This window comes from Dicentrarchus labrax, unplaced genomic scaffold (genome assembly GCF_905237075.1).
Source record: "Dicentrarchus labrax unplaced genomic scaffold, dlabrax2021, whole genome shotgun sequence".
In the NCBI taxonomy this organism is placed as follows: domain Eukaryota; kingdom Metazoa; phylum Chordata; class Actinopteri; family Moronidae; genus Dicentrarchus; species Dicentrarchus labrax.
Window position 1 is genome coordinate 14266256 of NW_026136722.1, and position 18696 is coordinate 14284951.

General features: G+C 42.1%; 1 protein-coding gene across 2 annotated transcripts in view; it reads left to right on the plus strand.

Moving 5' to 3' along the window:
* Window positions 1-18696, plus strand: part of znf385c (zinc finger protein 385C) — a 128488-nt gene that overhangs the window by 103403 nt on the left and 6389 nt on the right. For both annotated transcript variants that reach the window (XM_051387380.1, XM_051387381.1), the window contains 5 exons: window positions 448-590; window positions 6830-6940; window positions 11208-11427; window positions 17570-17947; window positions 18079-18266. In XM_051387380.1, the coding sequence (XP_051243340.1) occupies window positions 448-590; window positions 6830-6940; window positions 11208-11427; window positions 17570-17947; window positions 18079-18266 (1040 nt within the window). The remainder of the gene's footprint in view (window positions 1-447; window positions 591-6829; window positions 6941-11207; window positions 11428-17569; window positions 17948-18078; window positions 18267-18696) is intronic.

Genomic DNA, 18696 nt, shown 5'->3' on the forward strand with positions numbered 1-18696 from the left:
TGATGTGTTTGTGTGTGTATGTGTGTGTATGTACATGAGGGCAGGTGCACGTCCTTGGGGGATCACCTAGGGCAATTGGGGTGATGGGAGTATTAAGTCTCCAACAAAACTGCCCCTCTCCCCAAATACACATATACACCACCTCCTATTGTCTGCATAAAAACAGAAACACACGTTTACTCATACACATTGTATTGTCCCAGATACAAACACATCCCCACTCACAACCACACTTCTGAGTTGTACAATGTGTGTCAGATAAAGGTGTAACGGCGCCTCTGGTATCAAATAAATCAAAGTCAGGCCTCCTCTGAGTGCAGCACCTGACCTTTTGGAACCATCGGTGCAGTTTCACTCCTACAATCACACTGGGACACAAATGTCCCTTGTTTTAATGTTTCCCGGTTGTTTCTTAACTTCTAACATCTATCTCTTTGTGTTGTCCAGGTACATCGGCCCAGGGCAACCCCCTTCTGGCTTCCCTCCCTGTCCCAGGACGGCCTCTGCAACCTCAGCTCGACCTCAAACACCTCCTGCCCTTCAGGCTCAATGGATCCTCTCCCCTCAGCCTCTTCCCTAACTTTAACACGGTGAGTGCAATGGCAGCTGATATCATGGAAAATAGCAATTAGATAAACACTGATATTAAGGTGGAACCAATTAATCTATGACTTTTATCAACAAGAAATTTCAACAAGAAAGTTCTCTTGCAGAGTCCAAGACTGAAGCCTCTAAAAATAATACTGTACCTAATTAGATCCAACAGAAATATCATGTGCATAGGTGACTCATTTCACTGCAGAAAAGTATTGTGAATACACAGTTTGGTAACACACTTCTTTGAACTTCTTTAAAAGGTCCAGTGTGTATGATTCAGTGCCATCTAGTGGTGTAGTTGCAGATCGCAACTCCCTCGCTTCATCCTCCCTTCAAAGTACAAAGGAGGGATTACAGTGGCGAATTTTCCTGAAAAGTGGTTTGTTTCTTCTGGGATACTGTAGAAATATGATGGTTCAACATAGTTGCCTCAGTGAAAGGCGACCCGTGGCGTCTGTAGATATAAAAGGCTAATTCTAAGGTAACAAAAACATGACACTTTTACACTAATCAAAACATAGAATATTATTTTCCATTTCTGCAATCCTTCAAAATGTGACACACTGGGCCTTTTAATATTTTGTCACGCCTTGCACACTTCCCTTTGAAATTGCAAGGGCAAAATATCAGGCAAGGGGAGTGAAAGCAAAGAATCAGTCTATCCATCAGTGGTATTGATTAAAAACATGTCAACATATTAACATCATTTTGTACTCTGGGGCAGTAACAGCCTTCATTTTAATGGGAGAGGGTTGTGATCCACGTACTTCATGATTTGGGTGTCAGTGTTCAACCTTGTGATGGTTTTGAGTTCATATCAGAGAGAGGTATGAAGAAAGACAGGCCTATAAAATTGTGTCCTTAATGCTCGCCACGCAGTTATTCACCATCTCACTATCTGTTCTGCCAGACCTTAGCCTCCAGTACTCGTGCCATAAACTTTACCGCTGTCTCTGTGCGGAGGCCTTACCTTAGGTCTGGGGTGCTAATCTTTATTCAAGCAGTGTTTCACCTCTCAGAATGGCTAGTTGTCACCTCAGCATCTCTACAGATGAGACCCATAGTAATTTGTTTCGAACGTCAGCAACAAACTGTTCGGTCCTCAAGCCCCATGGCTCTGATGCCTCGGTGCCTGGAATTAAAAGCTTGTATCTTTGATCCTTTACTTACCAGCACTATACCCATTGTCGGTTTGTGTGTGTGTGTGTGTGTGTGTGTGTGTGTAGGCACTTCTGATTTCTTTGATCCTAGTTTTACACTGTGTGTGTGTGTGTGTGTGTGTGTGTGTGCATCTGTGTGTGTTCACTTCTCTCATCGCACACTGTGAAACCATCTCCAGTTCTGTGGACTGTAAATGAAACATAAGCCAGAGCTTTGGCTCCAGCATGCACTTTACACCTTTTCAAACCAAGCAAAAAAAAAGGTGGGAAGAGAGAGAGAGATGTAGGGCCACACAGACATCTGGCGGGTTCTTACAGTGGAGTATTTGTGTGGTGGATGAGACATAAATGTGTGCTGTATGATGTGTATGTGTGTATGTAGGGGGTCTCCAGCCTGTTATGTGAAAAGTGCAGTTTATTCATTTGTTCTGCTGCCCACTGCTTTTGCTCGTGGGGTTGGCTATACTGCCCTATGGAGGATTGAGCATGCCTAGCAGCAAAGGCAGCATGGAAAACATTCATTCCTCTGACACCCTCATGTATTTATATTAGTGTTGGAGGCAGTAGGGCAGGTCTCTGGTCAGTAGTTGTTCTGTTTTATGCTTATTTTTCTATTTTCAAACCAATGTCTGTGGCTCACAGCTCTGTTCTTGCCTTTATGTTGTCTGATACAAATAATTTTTGACAACCCACAGCAAATATGTTTCAGAATAAAAAAAAAAATGTTATGCTTACTTATTAGAAACAATAAAAGTACTCATATCAGTGGCATTTCTTATTATTTATTATATAGTTATTGCAAAAGAAAAAAGCGGTAGATTATCAATGAATGCACCAAGCTTATGAAAATATTATTTACAGAGTTGCAATGATATTCAGTCAGCCCTTGTTAAGGAGAATACAACTCGCGGTGGGATGTGGAATCTACCACAACCAGAATGCAGAAATTATGATAACTGCGGAAATAACATCAAATCAGTGTCGCTTCAGTCCCGGGAGGAGATGATTAGCCTCCACAACACACAGTCTGACAGCGCAGCTGTGGCATTAATCACAAAGTCCATTCAACTGGGAGCCCCAGGTTCTCTTAGCCCTGATAAGGCACACGTTGTCCCGGACGTGTGCAGGGGGGAAGATGAATGCACCTGTCTCCAAAACTAAATATCCTCCGGTTCCCCTGGTGTCCCGTCTTACATCCCCCCCGCCCCTCCTCACCCTCTCCTCATCTCTCTGTTCGTCTCTTTCTCCCTCTTTCTCTCTACCTACCCTGAAACCCCATCACGGACTCAGCCGTCCGGCACAGGATAAGTTCTGTCTGCACCAGGATGGTGGGGGAGGACGGAGGGCTTGGACAAAAGACGCATTTATAGCAGTCGGTTCAGGATGGCTGCGGACAGACAATGGGCACATTCTTCAGTTCCTAAAACAAATAGCTGTGTGCAGTCTGCCCTGCTAAGGTGGACAGAGGGCAGCCGGAGTGGGAGAGCTGGGTTTCTGTGGTCAGGCTTCAGCTGGTGAAGGGAAAAGTCAGTTGCTCCCAGAGGTAGCTTTGAGTCATGTAGAAGAAGCCAAAAATAAAGCAACAAAGGCAAAGATAGCCCTTAGGGAGAGATATACCTCAGCCTGGAGGTTTCAGTGTCAGGTGTGTTTATATTCCCTCTCACACCTGGCCTTGAGGAATCCGTAGTAAACAGACTTCACTCTTGCACAGGAGGCAGCTGCCTTGGACATGGCACAACTCTTTGTGTGGCAAAGAGGGATCTGATGTTGCTCAGGCTTGTGTTCTCAGAAAGAAAGCAAGGCAGTGTGCTATCCTCGCTGCCATCAATACACCAACACTCCTTGATCTCTGGGCAGCTGAGGCTGTCAGCAGTACCATCGGTGTGATTCTAGTGAGCGCACTAACTGAGAACGGCGCTCTGCCCGGCCATCCTGAGTCCCATCTCCCATGCAAGCCGCTGAATGGACTGGGCCAGGCCCTGTGCCAGCCTGGGGAGAGATCCAAGGTGATTGTTATATGTGATACCAAGTTGAAGGGTGCCGCAATGAAATCAGCTGTCATCATGGCATGCAGACCTTCTAATGAAGCCTCGGCTTTCACTCTGCTGTTTATAGTATGCCATTCTGGGGCTCTCTGCAGTCCTTTCACAGACAGTTAAAACTGAATTAGTCTGCCGAAAACCCTCTCCAGAAACACTTTCCCGTGGGCTGCAATGATTCATAATGCATTGGACAGTCACATTTCTGAAATTACAATGAACTCTAACTGCATAAAAATACTAGCCATATCCTGAGGTTCATAACAACCGGACAAAATTGTTGTGTTAGGAACAAACTTACTTATCCTACAGAACCTGTGTGGAGAGAAACATGAAGGCTAAAGCTGAATTTATAAAGCAAGGGGTCGACTGGAGTCCCCCTACAGGTACCTATGGTGCAGCTATTTATAGTTGAGCATCAGATTTCACCCACTGATATCATCAGACGCCTGTATCAGGCTGTATCATCTCAATTATATTCCCCAGAGTAACTGTGTCTATATTCTTCAATTTACTTTGTGATACAGAGCGATGGCAGGATACACACATTCTTACATCCAGGAAACTTTACATCATTTTGCCACGTCTCATTACTGAATAGAACCCTACTGCTATGCAAACACTGTGTTAACATTCATACATTCATACAATGCGATCACACTGAATAAAAGGTTTGCAGTGTAATGGCTTTGCTAGACTTGAGTAAGTGGAAAAAACTACTGAGAGTCTTTTTTCAACTTCCTTGTCTCCACAATCTCTACCAGCATCAGAAACTTGAATGAGAAAACAGAAGCAGTTAAAGTTGAGCGATCTGTGAATACCTGTTTGACTTACAGAAACTGCATTCTGGGTGGATGTACATTTCTGCAAACATTATGTTTTAATTTTTATTTTAGCAAGAACTATTTTAATATCAATATTTTGAGTATTGTTGGTTGGCACAGGACCGGCTCAGCCCCATTTTTGAGATCTGTTCAATTAAAAAGTGTTTGGTAGTGGTGAAAGGGTGGGGCAGTTCCATCAAGATATTCTCTGCATTGTAACAGCAGGAGCAGATTACTTTAGCCTGCAATGCATTTAGAGTGAATCTGACACCAATCTTAATTATGATCTAAACACAGTGAGCAGTCACGTACAGCAAAGAGGATTCCACACCCGCAGAATATCGTCTGTCTTTACTGTTTAAATGATTAAGAGCAAACAGCCATAGATACAGCCACGTATCTGAAATCAAAATATTGTTCCTTCCAATACACAGTTAAGTGACATTAAAACCAACAGCAAACATTTCAGTCTGACAGACACCAGTGCTGACAGAGTAATAGTGTTGGGTCACTTAAATAGAACAGGCACAGTTGCAATCAATGAACTGTCGGTTCAAACTAGAAAGAGGGATTGCTTCAATTCTGAGAAGGCTATTTTCATATATAAAAAAGCAAGCAATCATGCTATGATCATTGCTTCTGAAAAGTTCTAATTGAATAAAAAAAATCACACTTATGTGAAAAATTTTCCACCAAAAGTAAGAATTTGTATTGTATGAAAATGACATGAGGTCACCAATCTCAACATACTATCAGTTAGAATGATAAAAATCATCAATCAAGAATCAAGAAAGTTCTCCCACATTAACACATGCAAATACAGACTGAGGAAGATGTCAGTAGAGCACATACACACTTCCACTGTCCTAAGAAGAGGTATATTTAGACAAATAAGAAATGTGTGGGTGGACCATGGGAATTAATTACATACATTGTCAATAAAAATACATTATTATTAATACCTTATTATTTATTGTTGTAATGACAGTAGAACAAATTATTTTCCAAATGAGCATGTGTAGGTTTGCATAATAAAGTGGCCAAAGCTGCCTCCACTACTGTGCCTTGACATTTGTAAGGGAGGGGAAAATGTAAACAAATCAGGAAGAAATTCTGTGGGAGCAGTAATATCATCTATTGTGTCAAGAAAGAACTTAAGATTCTAAAGCAAGGCTATCTTCTTGTGCTGTGAACTCCTGCGTTACCACAAAGTTATGTCATTTGAAACGCAATAATTGGTTGGCGTGCAGTATTGCTTGATGAAATGTATAAAGTAGGCCTCTCCACTGAGGTTATCTTTTGTCTTAAAGGCTACCCTCATCTAGTGCATCATAACAAACATGTCAGTGTGACTCTTTATGAAAAGTAACAAAATAAAAAACAGCCACTGTTAAAGTTACTCTATGCATGTGCAAAACAGCCCCTAATGTCAGAAAGGTTATGCACCAAGCCCGAAGTATCACACACTGTCCTGCAGGGAGAAATTCAGATAGTCCCCTAACATCAGAGGGTCATGCAACCTCATGCTAATTCACCGAGGGAAGTTTTCAGTTGTTACAGATTTATGCCACAAACCTGCTCAGCTATCTAAAGTAGACAGTCCTTGTTTGTCCTTGATTTCTTGTGTCTTTCTTCGTTTTATTTTTTTATTTTGACTCGCTGTGATTAACACGCAAGGAGCATATTCCTCTTCATGCCCTCTTGCCTTCAAAATGGCCGTGCAATTAGGCTCTCTAAAACTGTTTCAACAAACACTACATTTTAACCTTCATGAAGGCAGGATTTGTTGCAAGTCTTTTGAGTTAGACTGCTTTAGTTTTAACTTGCCAGCTTTCACCCTTAACAAAGAATTAGTTGTCTCTCTTTTCAATAGAGTTCTATTATTATAGAAACATCAGTGCCAAAAAGCTGCCCTTACTCTTCAATTCTAAAGGACAGACATAAAAATATTCATCGCTAATAACTGAAGATGTTTCCCTATTACATTCAACTGTAGCTGCTGGAAATAATTGGATGTGATGCTGCGCTGTCTACTGATGTATTAAAAGATTCTTTATAAAAGTATGGCCACACTAAAGATTGAATCTGGGCAACCTCCCCTTACCTCTGAGGTGAAGCTGTTCTGCTGCACCGAAATATCTCATTTGGGAAAATGAAATCTTATAGAACTAATGTTGTTTGTACTGGTCTTTTTCTTTATGTCTCTCAGATGGACCCTGTCCAGAAGGCAGTGATCAACCACACATTTGGTGTCCCTCAGCCCCTAAAGAAGAAACAGATTATCTCCTGCAACATTTGCCACCTGCGCTTTAACTCAACGGTAAGAAATATTTTAGTGGCTTTATGCCTTGGTGTTTATGAGAAATATAGAGAGGTTGTGGGACAATAAGAGAGAGTAATAGACAGCATGCCAGACTGTGTAATTTACAACATAAAAGCAATTTTTACCAAAAAAGTGAGTCTAGCCCCAGAGAACAACATCTCTTTGTTTTGTGCTTCTGCTATCTTCTTGAATATTGTTTTTTGAAAATATGGCCTTTCCTCAATTACCTCAGCTCTTATCATCCTCATAATAATGTGTTTGTGTATACTGTACACATGTGTGCACGTGTGCGTGTGCGTGTGTGTGTGTGTGCGTGTGTGTGTGTGTGTGTGTGTGTGTGTGTGTGTGTGTGTAAAAACCAAATGTGTGTCTTTGTGTGCATATGCAAAACAGAAAACACTTTTAGTGGATCCCTGTCTGCAAATGTATGGACCTTAAAATCAGAAGTTAGTCATTTAGGTTTTTTTTTGTTGTTATGTGTTTAAAAAAGTTTGTTTCCTTTTCTTTTCAGTGAAATCTGTATGTGTGCGCCTGCCTGTTGTTTTGGTATGAGGGATTAGACAGCAGGGAGAGCTGCCGTTTATCAGCAAAGAGCAGAAACAATCAGCGGCCCCAGCAGGAAGCAGCATTCTCGGCTCCTCGTTCTATTTCTCCCATCCCTGCCACCTCTACCACTCGCACACATACACAAACACACGCCCTCATACTGTACCCATGCACACCAGTGCATGCACATACACACCCAGAGACACACGAGCAAACATCCCTTGACATTTCATGCATATTCACATAAACAAATAGATAATAGTCCAGAAAGCCTTAAGACATCTCATGTCTGGGCACAGTAAAATACACACACACAGGCACACACATTTTTTTGGACACCATCTTCAAAGAAGGGCTGAGGCACAGGAGACAGGGAGCTGAGGGGGGAGTGGAGACTCAGACGTGCTCTTCACACACTAGAGCAAATCCCATTCCCTGCCTCGGCACACCGACTTAAAGAGGAGTGTCAGGTCTGACTGTAGCTTTATCTGTCTCTCTGAGAGCATGAATACTTTCCTAACACTTCCATGCACCTTCCACAGAGTTTGCTCAGATATTATACCCCGTTATCTTTGTGCATAATGCTCAAAGGGGGTAATAAGTAAGCTTTCCTTGCTGCTCAATATAGCATAAATTGGCCTGAAAGAGCAACTCGACACCAGCTGGAAATCTTGTTTCTGCAGACCTCCAGTGGTTCAACTTTTCACCTTGCTGCAGTGATGTAGAGGTATAGGACTATTCCAGGGTGTGTTAATGCACTGTGACGTCACTGTTGGGTGTGATTACAGGTGCTGACATACATGTGCCCTTAATGACAATTCTGACATTTTAAGAAAAACACTTATTTTTGCTGAAAGTTACATGAGCAAATCAATATCTCTCTCGTAACTGAAAACAGGGCGAAACTGCTCTTTGTACAAAGCTAACAAAACATTTCCTAACTGCAACCTCAAACTATATTGTGAGGTTGCAACCAGCAGAGAGTACAGGACAATGCTGCACTGGGCAGCACACAACCCACCTTAAAACCCCAACATGTCATTTTTACACTTAGTTTTGGTGTACGAGTTAAATAACAAGGTATCATGTGTTACTCAGGGAGCTTTAAAGGTACTGTCAGGGAGATGATGTTACCTTCAGACAGACAAAAACATTTTTTCCCCACTAAGCTAAGCTAATCAAGGTGTAGCTTTATATCAAATAACCGTATTCCTCTGTCACAGCAGAAGAACACCTGAGTGGCCTGAGCCTCCTATTGTTGTCCGACTGCTATCCTGCTCAGCATGCATACCTTTGGGTTGAGCTAAAATGTCCTTATCAATACAAAAAAAGGATCAAATAAAATGATTTGAAGCAGTGTTAGTATTGCACCATTGTGCATGCTAATGTGGATCTTCAGGTATTTCTGTTGTAGTTCTTATGTTGTTGCTAATTTCTTTTTTGAATGTTTCAATTCCTAGTTGTTTCCCATAGAGGTTGATAGAACTCGTGAATTACTTCACAGCTCTTTGATATTTGTGCAGTTTTGTATAGAAGATAATAATCATCTAAAATGACTGTGTAATGTTGGGTGTAGAATAAGCAACTTTGCAATACACTGATATGTTTGGTGTCTATAATCCAGGTACAGTGGTGTTGAAATATTGTAAAATAGGTCAAGGACGTGCAGTGAGAACATTGTTTGTGTGTGAAAGGAGTCTTCTGTCAGTTTGCTACTCTTGTACCTGCATACATCTTTTATTTTATGTCGTTCCTCTTGTTCATCATATTTAAAATTTTATATTGTTATAATATAATGGAACATGATTAGGCTGCATGTATTTGTAGCACAATGGAACACAAAATAAAACAAAGAGGGGCAAATTTTGGCAAAAGCAATATATTTACCAACACCCTTCATTGTAAGTGACTTGAGGGGAAACTGTACGGTTCTATGCACCTCCACAATCAAAACAGGCAGCTCAGTGATTGTTAAATTAAGCAAGCCAACTGCCAGATCCACTTAATTTTTATGTCTTTGTTATTTTTAAGCAAGTCATTCTTCAGTGCCATTTCAGAGCTATAGAGGAACATGTCCCACACAGTCTATGCACCAGATATAGTCAGATTTTTGCTTTTAACCATACGACTGGCTAATCACCGGACATCACTGATCCCTTTGAAGAATACTGTATCTTGCTGGCCCTAGTGGTGATGTGAAAACCAAAGCTCATTTCACACCTTGTCCCTCTACCTCCACTGAGACCTAATTGGACTGAGAGACTAGTGGTGGAGAAGGAAGTGGCTGAATTCGACACATCACGCCTTTTTTAGGGCAGATTTATCACACAACGCACTTGCGTGTGAGTTGTTTTTTACAGATGCTTTGACAGCAACATTATTTATAGGGCTCCACCATGTCACACCATTAGGCTCGCTAATGTGAAGTGTACATGTTTAACTACATCCCTAGAGTGCTGGTGTTTACACAGAGCTAACACATGAGACTGGTTGTGGTGGCGGTGTATGTATGTGTGCATTTAACCTTGAATCTGCGCACTAACACATCGCAAGCAGCACATTTATTTACTGCTTATGGGACTTAATGCATTGTTGATGCTCAGGTAATCAGAGAAATCCACATTTTGCTTCTAATGAAAAAGTCTTTTAGTGATTTCAAGTCTCTGCATGTATTTATTCCTCACTTAGGAGTCTTCAAAGCAAAGTCCAGTCTCTGTACTCAACCTGTTTGGTGCCAGAGGATTTGCATGATTTATTTTTTGAGGAAGTAAAACTCAGCAGCACTGCAGTCTTGGAGGAACATCTTACCTTGCTCCACTTGTCAAAACATACACCCTTTGGGGAAAAAAATGTAGTTTTATACTTAATCCTCTATGCTTAATCCATCCATCTCTTAAGTATTGAGGGTATGAAAATGTTCATATTACTAAGTATTCTCTATAATTTGTGGGGTTTTTTTGGAGTAAGGAGGGTAAATGTTCCACAATTTGGATTTAATTTGAAACAAAACATCTAATTTAGCCATTATTGTACTGTATGTACTGAAGTGGTGGTGTTTTTTTTAGTAGTTCTGCTCCATCCCTCTATAACTATGTCTTTTCCAGGCCGGGAGCTGATGAGAGCTGATTCCTGGAGGTTGTTTTAGCTTTTAATGAGTGATCTCTGTATTGATTTCTCTGCTATTCTTATGTATCCATGCTTGCTCTTACAACAGGGGCTTTGTTCTCGGATTGAACAGGGCCGTGAGAATGATGAGAATGTGAAGGTATATCATGATCCACCTGAAAGAAAATGTGTGTGAACATGTTTATTGCTCCATCGCAGTCAGTAAGAATGTGTCTGATTTGTGTTTGTGGGTTTGTGTGCTATTGAGTGCTCAGATATGTGTGACATTAGTATGTATTGTCACGTGTCTAGGACTCGCAGAGGCTGACTCTCACAGTGCACATTAATAGGGTAGTTGTGGAGATGGGATCCTCTCTCTTGTTGCATATTACACATGCAATTATACCTCTGGCCTCCCAATGTGCCATCGCTGTTATCAGGTGGAAACAGACTCTCCTCCTCACAGCCTGTGTATGCCTGCGAGAGAGCAAATATTCAGGCGAGAGTTTTAACATTTATTGCACGTGGGCTCCAGTCTTTCCAGCAGCTAGTGCATCCAGTCAAACACTCCTGTCTGCTTTTCCCTCCCAACCTCTCTATCATTTTCTTGCAGAATCAAGCAGAGGCCCACTACAAGGGACACAAGCATGCCCGGAAGCTCAAAGCCATGGAGGCCCAGAAGAACAGGCAGCGACGAGCCGGGGAGGCGTCGTCCACAGGAAGGGAGAGAGACCGAGACAGAGACCGGGAACGAGATCGGGACCGGAGCAAGACGTCCACATCCGAGGCAGCCCTTCCCACGCTCATGGATACCAGCTTAGTGGAGGGAACAAGTACGTTAACAGACAGAGAGAAAAGCATTTCTTGATGATCACTCTAGCGGACTTTGGTTCCCCCCCTCCACTCCACTCAATCTTTCTAAACCCCCTCCACCAATCCACTTCTCACATCATTGACAGCTTCCATCCTCCATGTCTTGACCTCCCTTATCTCTTTCTCTCTGCTCCATTGTGTTACACTTTGAGATTATATCACCTTATCCTTCACCCTCTCACCCTCCTATCTCCTCTGTGTTTCTGTGCTTTGGAACTTCAGCAATTTCAAACCACTCCATCCTCCCCAAAACCTCTCTGACCTGGCCCTCTGTCCCTGTGCCTTGTGATGGATAGAGAGCTCCGAAGCTGTGGGATTGTGGGATGTCTGCGAGCAAGAGATGTTGTATAAATAAAGGGGCTGGCTGAGATCGATCGTAGCTTCACTGGGGTCGTTTTTACCCCCTTTGCTTCTTAATTTCCAGTGCTTGACTCCTTTTCGCTCTCTCCTATCTATCTCGGTTAGACAGAGAGGGTAGTTGTAGAACCAGAATTGGTGTATTTGTGCAGCATGAAAAGAACAACACATGGTTCTAGCTGAGTTGAGAGGGAGCAAAATAGAGGTAAGAGTTTTCATTTTGAGGGGCTTTCAAATAGAAAAAAAACTTGGAAGAAATCTTCTTTTACAAAAAGTTAAAATGTTTTCACATTGGTGGTGTAAATACAGGCATTTTATCTTTTGATAAAGAAAGACGAGTGCATTTCATTTCTTTCAGAAGAATACAAATGTTGACTTTTCCACACGACATGGCTGCAACTTTAGCTCTGAGAGCATGAATTGCTCCAATGGCACTTTGACTGCAGAGTGAGCCCATTACCTTCTCATGTTGCACTCGTCTGGGTCCACACTTTTCATTTATCCATCCAAGGTGACGGGAGTGGAGGAGCAGTTTTCCCTCTCTCTCTTCTACTTCCCTACTTCATTCTCCCCTCCACTTCCCCCCGCCCCGGAGAAGATCACTATCTGAGCAGAATTTCAAATGCACTTGGATGATAGATGGAATATTGGAGAAGAGATATGAAGGTACTGAGAGTAGAGGGGAGACAGTTTGCAACCCCTCCTCCTTCACCCCCATAGACATGCTCATGTGCACGTGGACACATATATGCACACTTTTTTTTTGCCTTGAGCACTAAGAGTCTCCTTCAGAAAGGAGAAAGTGGACAAAAGACTGGGAGCCTGATAACGCTCTCATCAAATCTCATTTTAATATTCCGCCGTTGCAAAGGAGAGCTCTGAAAGAGGGATTCAGCAGTGGAGACGAAAGCAGATGATGAGTGGAAAATGAAAGATAAGATGAAATGAATGAAGGAGACAGAGAGAGGGAGGAATAAGAGAGAAAGAGCATGGAGGGATGGGGGGGGGGGTCATTGGAGAGAGAAAAGTAGATAATTCATAGCTAGTTTTTATGCAGTGAATAATTTTACAGTTCCAAGGCAATTCTGTGAGGAGGAACACTCTTTAATAAGCCCAATTGTGTGATTGGCCTAATGTGAAATTGAAATGCAGCAGTGCGAGCCAGTGGTGGCATGCACCACAATGCCAACCTGTAATGGAATAGCGCTCCAAATTAACACTCTATGAAATGAGTTATGTCTGCCATGAAACTGAAGGCTGGTGGGCTGCTGTCTGGAGGTAATGCCCACATTGTCTGCCATCAGGAACCAATAACACACCTGTCGGCTGTTCCTCTGAGCAGCCTGTCTGGCTCAGAATAAACAGACTCTAGACCCACAAGGTCAGCCTCTGCAGCTCCATTAGATCATCAACTAATGCACATTTAGACCCAGGAGCTGCAACCACTCATATACCACCTTTTGACTGTGGGGTTCTAGAGGTACACACGAACAAATGGTGAGTCATAAATTGCTTTCCAAGTGTATTTGGAAAAGTGCCACAGTTGGATGGGCCAGGTAATTAAAATGTAAACAATACATAGTTAGGAGAAATAGCAATATGATAGGACCAGACCCGAATGCAGGACCTAAGACTGCTCAAGTACCGACACAACCTCTATAGCAATCATTACAGCCTATAGATTGTCTGTTAAACTTTAGTGAGACTGAAAAATCTATTGTGAAAATCTCTTATTGACTCTAGGAATTATTATCCTTGTACATTTGGAGCATAGGAGGAAGTACTGTAGTGTCAGATTGTTAACGAGTCCACAGAGAGAGGAGGTTGGTATGGTAAGATGCACAAAATTAAGTTTTTTCCCATTTCCTACCAACAGTCAGTGTCAGTTTCTTTTAACCACAATTGTTAACCTTAGCCATATGACAACAAAAGACCCCAACCTTAATGAAGCGGTAACTTTAATCCAAACCCTAACCTTAACAAAGTCATTATTGTGCCTAAATCTAACCAAACCGTAACTGTTGCCTTGTATCCTTTTTGTATTTAAAGATCCAGTATGTAGGATTTAGTGGCATCTCGCAGTGTAGTAGATCACAAGTCGGAAGCTTCACCTTCCCCTTTCCAAGCATGAAGGAGAAACTACGGTGGCCGCGAAATGATCTATAGCCAGTGTTTGGTTTGTCCTTTCTGGCCTACTGTACAAATATGGCAGTTCAACATGGTGGCCTATCTCCGTCTATAGATAAAAAAGGCTCATTCTAACAAAAATGGGGTCCCTGGATAGCTCACCTGCTAGAGCTGGCGCCCCATTTACCAAGGCTGAGTTCTTACTGCAGCGGCCCAGGATTCAAGCACAAATGCAAGACCTTAAACTGCTCAAGTACCGACACAGAAACCAGGGGCTCTCCACCTTTTGCTGTCAAAGACCCCCAAAATGTATACATATCAGGCCATGTATATTTTATAAGACCTAGTCTCAGGGATCCTTGTATCATATCTGTTTATACTGTAGATTGGCAGATTACCAGTAAGGAGATTTTTTTTGTCATTCTTATACATTCTCTGATTGGGCCAACATGTAATTAATTAAATAAATATTCCCAATATTTCTTGGGGCCCCCAGGTTAAAAAATACTGCTCTAAACCAATGGAGATCTTCTATATGTTTTTAGTTTCTCTACAGTGTTCCATGTTGCTATACTGTATGCAGACTTTTTTGCCTACCTTACAGTTAAACTTTCCAAAATATCTGACATATTCTTTAATCTAGGGTACCACAACGTTCGTTATACAGGAGGGAGACCGAGAAGAGCAGAGACCACATTTTCAATCTTACAAAGGGACTAATCGATGCTTATAAACCATGTCCCCGACCAACAAAAGAGGGAGTGAGCACACAGCAATGAGCAAGTGAGAAAGCAGCAGAGACAGAGGGCCTGCATCAATCGTGACAAGCATCAATCACCCTCGGCTTTGATTGACTCCACTGCTGAAACCATCTTCGTGGGGACTTAGTCTGTCACCACAGTAATCATGATTTAAAGCAAGGATTTTTCCCCAGGGAAGTTGTTTATGTTCTGAGGCCTCCTTGGATCAGAGCTCGCCTGCTAAACCAAGCGCTCTGTGTCTGTATGTGTATGCGAGCAGGTGCATAATGAGTCCAATATTCATATTCATTTGCTGTTTGGCTGTGGTTGAAGTTCTCAGTGGATCAGTCTACTGAATTGAGATCTCTTCAGATGTGTTTACACTCTAAAAGCATGTCAGATTTAATTGGATTTAAAACTTGGATTAAATTCTTTTCATGTTAAAGAAAACTGATGATTGCCAGCATAACATTGATCCAAATATCCATAATTTGCTGCTGGGTAGTTCTGCTCCACAGAGGCCCTGCTGGCACTGCCAATATGCTGGCCTTTGGTCTGACAGTTTGCCAATGTCGGTGGCAGTTTCTCTCATCATGTTGATGATTAGAGAGCAAGTGGGACAACTGACAAGGAGACAGAAAAGCTTCTTTTTTTTTTTTTTTTTTAGGGAAGAGGGCGGGAGAGACTTGGTATTTATCAAAATTTTTGTCTGTTTCACAGGATGTTTGATCCCAGTCTGGAATGGAAAAAAAGCTCTTTCACAGCTTCAGGGCTGCTACTAAGAATTATTTCCATTATTGATTCATCTGTGGGGTTATTTTTCAGTTAATCTATTAACCTTTTCAGTCTGTAAAATGCCTGAAATGCTGCCCATCCCAATTTTTCAGACGTGTCATTTGAAATTGATTGTTTTGTTAAAACAACAATCCAAAACCCATAAAAAAAATATACAAAATAGTGAAAAGTAACTTATCCTCACATCTGGGAAGCCAGAATCGATTGAAGCACATTTGTGCCAGGAAAGAAAAATAATTGATGAAAAGTTAGTCATGATAAAAGTAAAAGCACACATGGAAAATTTAATTTATTCCATAAAAAGTCTGTTTTTTTTTAATATGACTAATTTATTTTGATGTATTTTTCTGCTTGTGGAAATGTGCCAGCAGAGTGGACCAGTTTGGCATTGTAGCTTGATAAATTATTGAAATGAATCAACATTTCCTGTTGATTTACTGCTTAATTAATAGAGCACTGATTTCAATATAAGTGTAAGTAAGAATAGATTTACTGATACATTTTTTTGCTGTTACAGTTTGGGCTTTTTAAAAATTAAGATATCTCAACGCGGTCGAGATAGCTGAAATGATTCTTTGCTGAATAAAGTCCTTCATGTTCTGAGTCTTTGGATTTTAGAGGGCTTTGATTCTCACCAGCCTCCATGTCTTCCCCTGTAAGGTTCCTGCTAAATCCATTGATCAGTATCACTCCCCTCCAGAGACTTCTCAGGTGGCCCTGTCTTTCACATAAGCTCAGGATCATACCTGCCCCCGCCCCCCCTCAGAGGAGCTCAAATCCCTTAGGGGTCACTCTCATTACAGCGAGGGGACTGTCTAATCTTGCTCCTATATAGGTTCTTTTTCTTTAGCTGGAATGGGAGAGGAAGGCCCTTATCTCCAATGATGAATTTACTCTGAAACGTAAAAGGGAAAATCAATGGAGCACAGTTGCATTAGGAAGGGTTGTGTGTATGTGTGTGCGTGTGGGGGGAGAAACCACACTAAATGAAATGGAGATATTCAGCGAGCGTAACGCACAACGCTCTGGGGTGAAGTTTGTGACTCCCTCGGGAGGGCAGTGGGGTGAAGGGGAGATGTGTAATGGAACTCCAGTGACTTATCGGCTGGGCCCGGCAGTCGATGGGTTTGTTTATATTGACTGAGACTCCGGGTCCACTTGATATTTGAATAGTGAGGGAGAGGGAAGGTGGAAAGGAAGGAGGGAGGAGGCTGGTGGCATTTACTTTCCTAAACCAATGCTAATCTAGTCTGTTCCACATGGTTTAAAACAAAGGCAGATAGTATATCAGGATGTGCCACAAAGCTAGCACTTGAAAAGCACTCTTAATGTTGGCTCAAATGTTGTACTAAAAGAGAAATGGTTGTTTTTGGAGATTGATTCAGCCGACTTTATATCCGTACTCAAAAAGTTCCGTGAATCTAAAGAGTGTTTTGCTGTTTAAGCATGCAAGGGTTTTTTGGGGCTTTTTTTGCTGGTTATTCAGGCTCATTGTTGTTTTTTTCAGATATCAAGCTTTGTTGGGATTATATTAACTGCAATGGAAAAAAAACAACTGCCTCCCCACGTCTCCAACCACTGTGCCAACCTAACACATAACAGAGCAGTCTCTCCATTAAACGTGTAGAGATGTTGTGGTGTTTTTTTCAGCTGCAACAGGCAGTTGTTTTTAGCGAGAAAGCTCTCAAAAGGCCACTGTACGCTACCTGCTCAGCACCAAACAGCAGAAAGACACAGTTATTGACTAGCTGGTGAACATAGTGGAGTATTTAGCAGCTAATGTGTCAGATATTTCCCACAGGAGTTAGTAGAGACCAAAAACTGAGTTAAAAGAGAGTGAATATTGGACTTCATTCATCGTATTCATCATGTTGCCAGAAACACAACTCTAAATGAATTATTATGTTTCTCTGTAACTGCTTAATGTGTAAATAAGCAGCTGTTTCACCATATCAACTTAAATGGTGATAATACTTAAATGTTGTGTTCAGGCTTGTTTCTGTGGCCAAAATAATCAATTATTGTAGGTTTAAATGAACCACAGTTTGCTGATGTAATTCTTTATTTCTACCTTTTCATGCAGGTCTTCAGTCTGATCTAGAACCGGCCAATGTGGAGGCGAAGCTCGAGGAGAGTCCCAGGAGCTCAGTAATGCTGACACCGGTATCCGAGGTTTCCTCTGTGGAGTTGGTCACCCTTTCCCCTCCTCAGATTTCACCTTCCTCACAGCTCTCAGAGACCGCCTCAGACACCAGCGCCCCTGAAGTCCCAGAGGCCGCTGAGGCTGCCGAGGCCGCAGGCCCGACCACTGAGTCAGGCAGCCAAGCAGACACATCCAGCACAAATGGGGAGCCACGTACAGATGAGGACAAGGACTCCAAGAAGAGCAAGGCTCACCTCCATTGTCCTGTCTGTAAAGTCACAGTCAACTCTGTCTCCCAACTGGAAGCACATAACAGCGGTAAAACAGCAGTTTTTAAAATGCCTGTAACTGACGCAAAAATGTTGGGGATCTGAGCGTCAAATAAATGCCTGTAATATAATTTGATTTCAACCTGAAATAACCTGGCAACTGTCAACTGTCTCCACCAGGTACAAAGCACAAACTGATGCTGGAAGGTCACAGTGTTCTGCCTCGACGCAGGGGGAAAGTGGTGGCAACTCGTGCAGGTTGCAAGAGCAAGCGGCTGGGTAGCAAAGGCAGTGTCGGGTTGCCCAGCAAGAACTTTCAGTGTGAAGTGTGTGAGATCTTTGTGAACTCTGAGACCCAGCTTAGCCAGGTAAGGCTCAAAAGAGCAACTTGGAAATAGTAATATTAGGTCATATTGCATATATACAGTTTGTCTAGCTGACCATTTAATGTACTACCTACAGGTCAATTTTGAGACGAGCTGGTTCAAATGAATGGATGTGGAGTAATTCTTCACATGATAGCTGGTATAATATGAAATAGACAGAAATATGTATGTGAAGCAATGGGAACATACCAAACTTAGAGATCACTATGACCTTATTGAACTTTTAGCACCACTAGAGACATCAGAACTTTTTGGCTGTGAAGTATCAGAGTAGGAGGACAAAACGGAAAGAGCTATCACTCTGGGACTTATTTATCCCTCCTGTGCTGTGTGAAATGAAAGATGGGGAGGGAAGCAGAGGCTCGGAGAAGTCCTGAAGATTTGTCAAGGCGTACTAAGTGAGAGTGTTGCT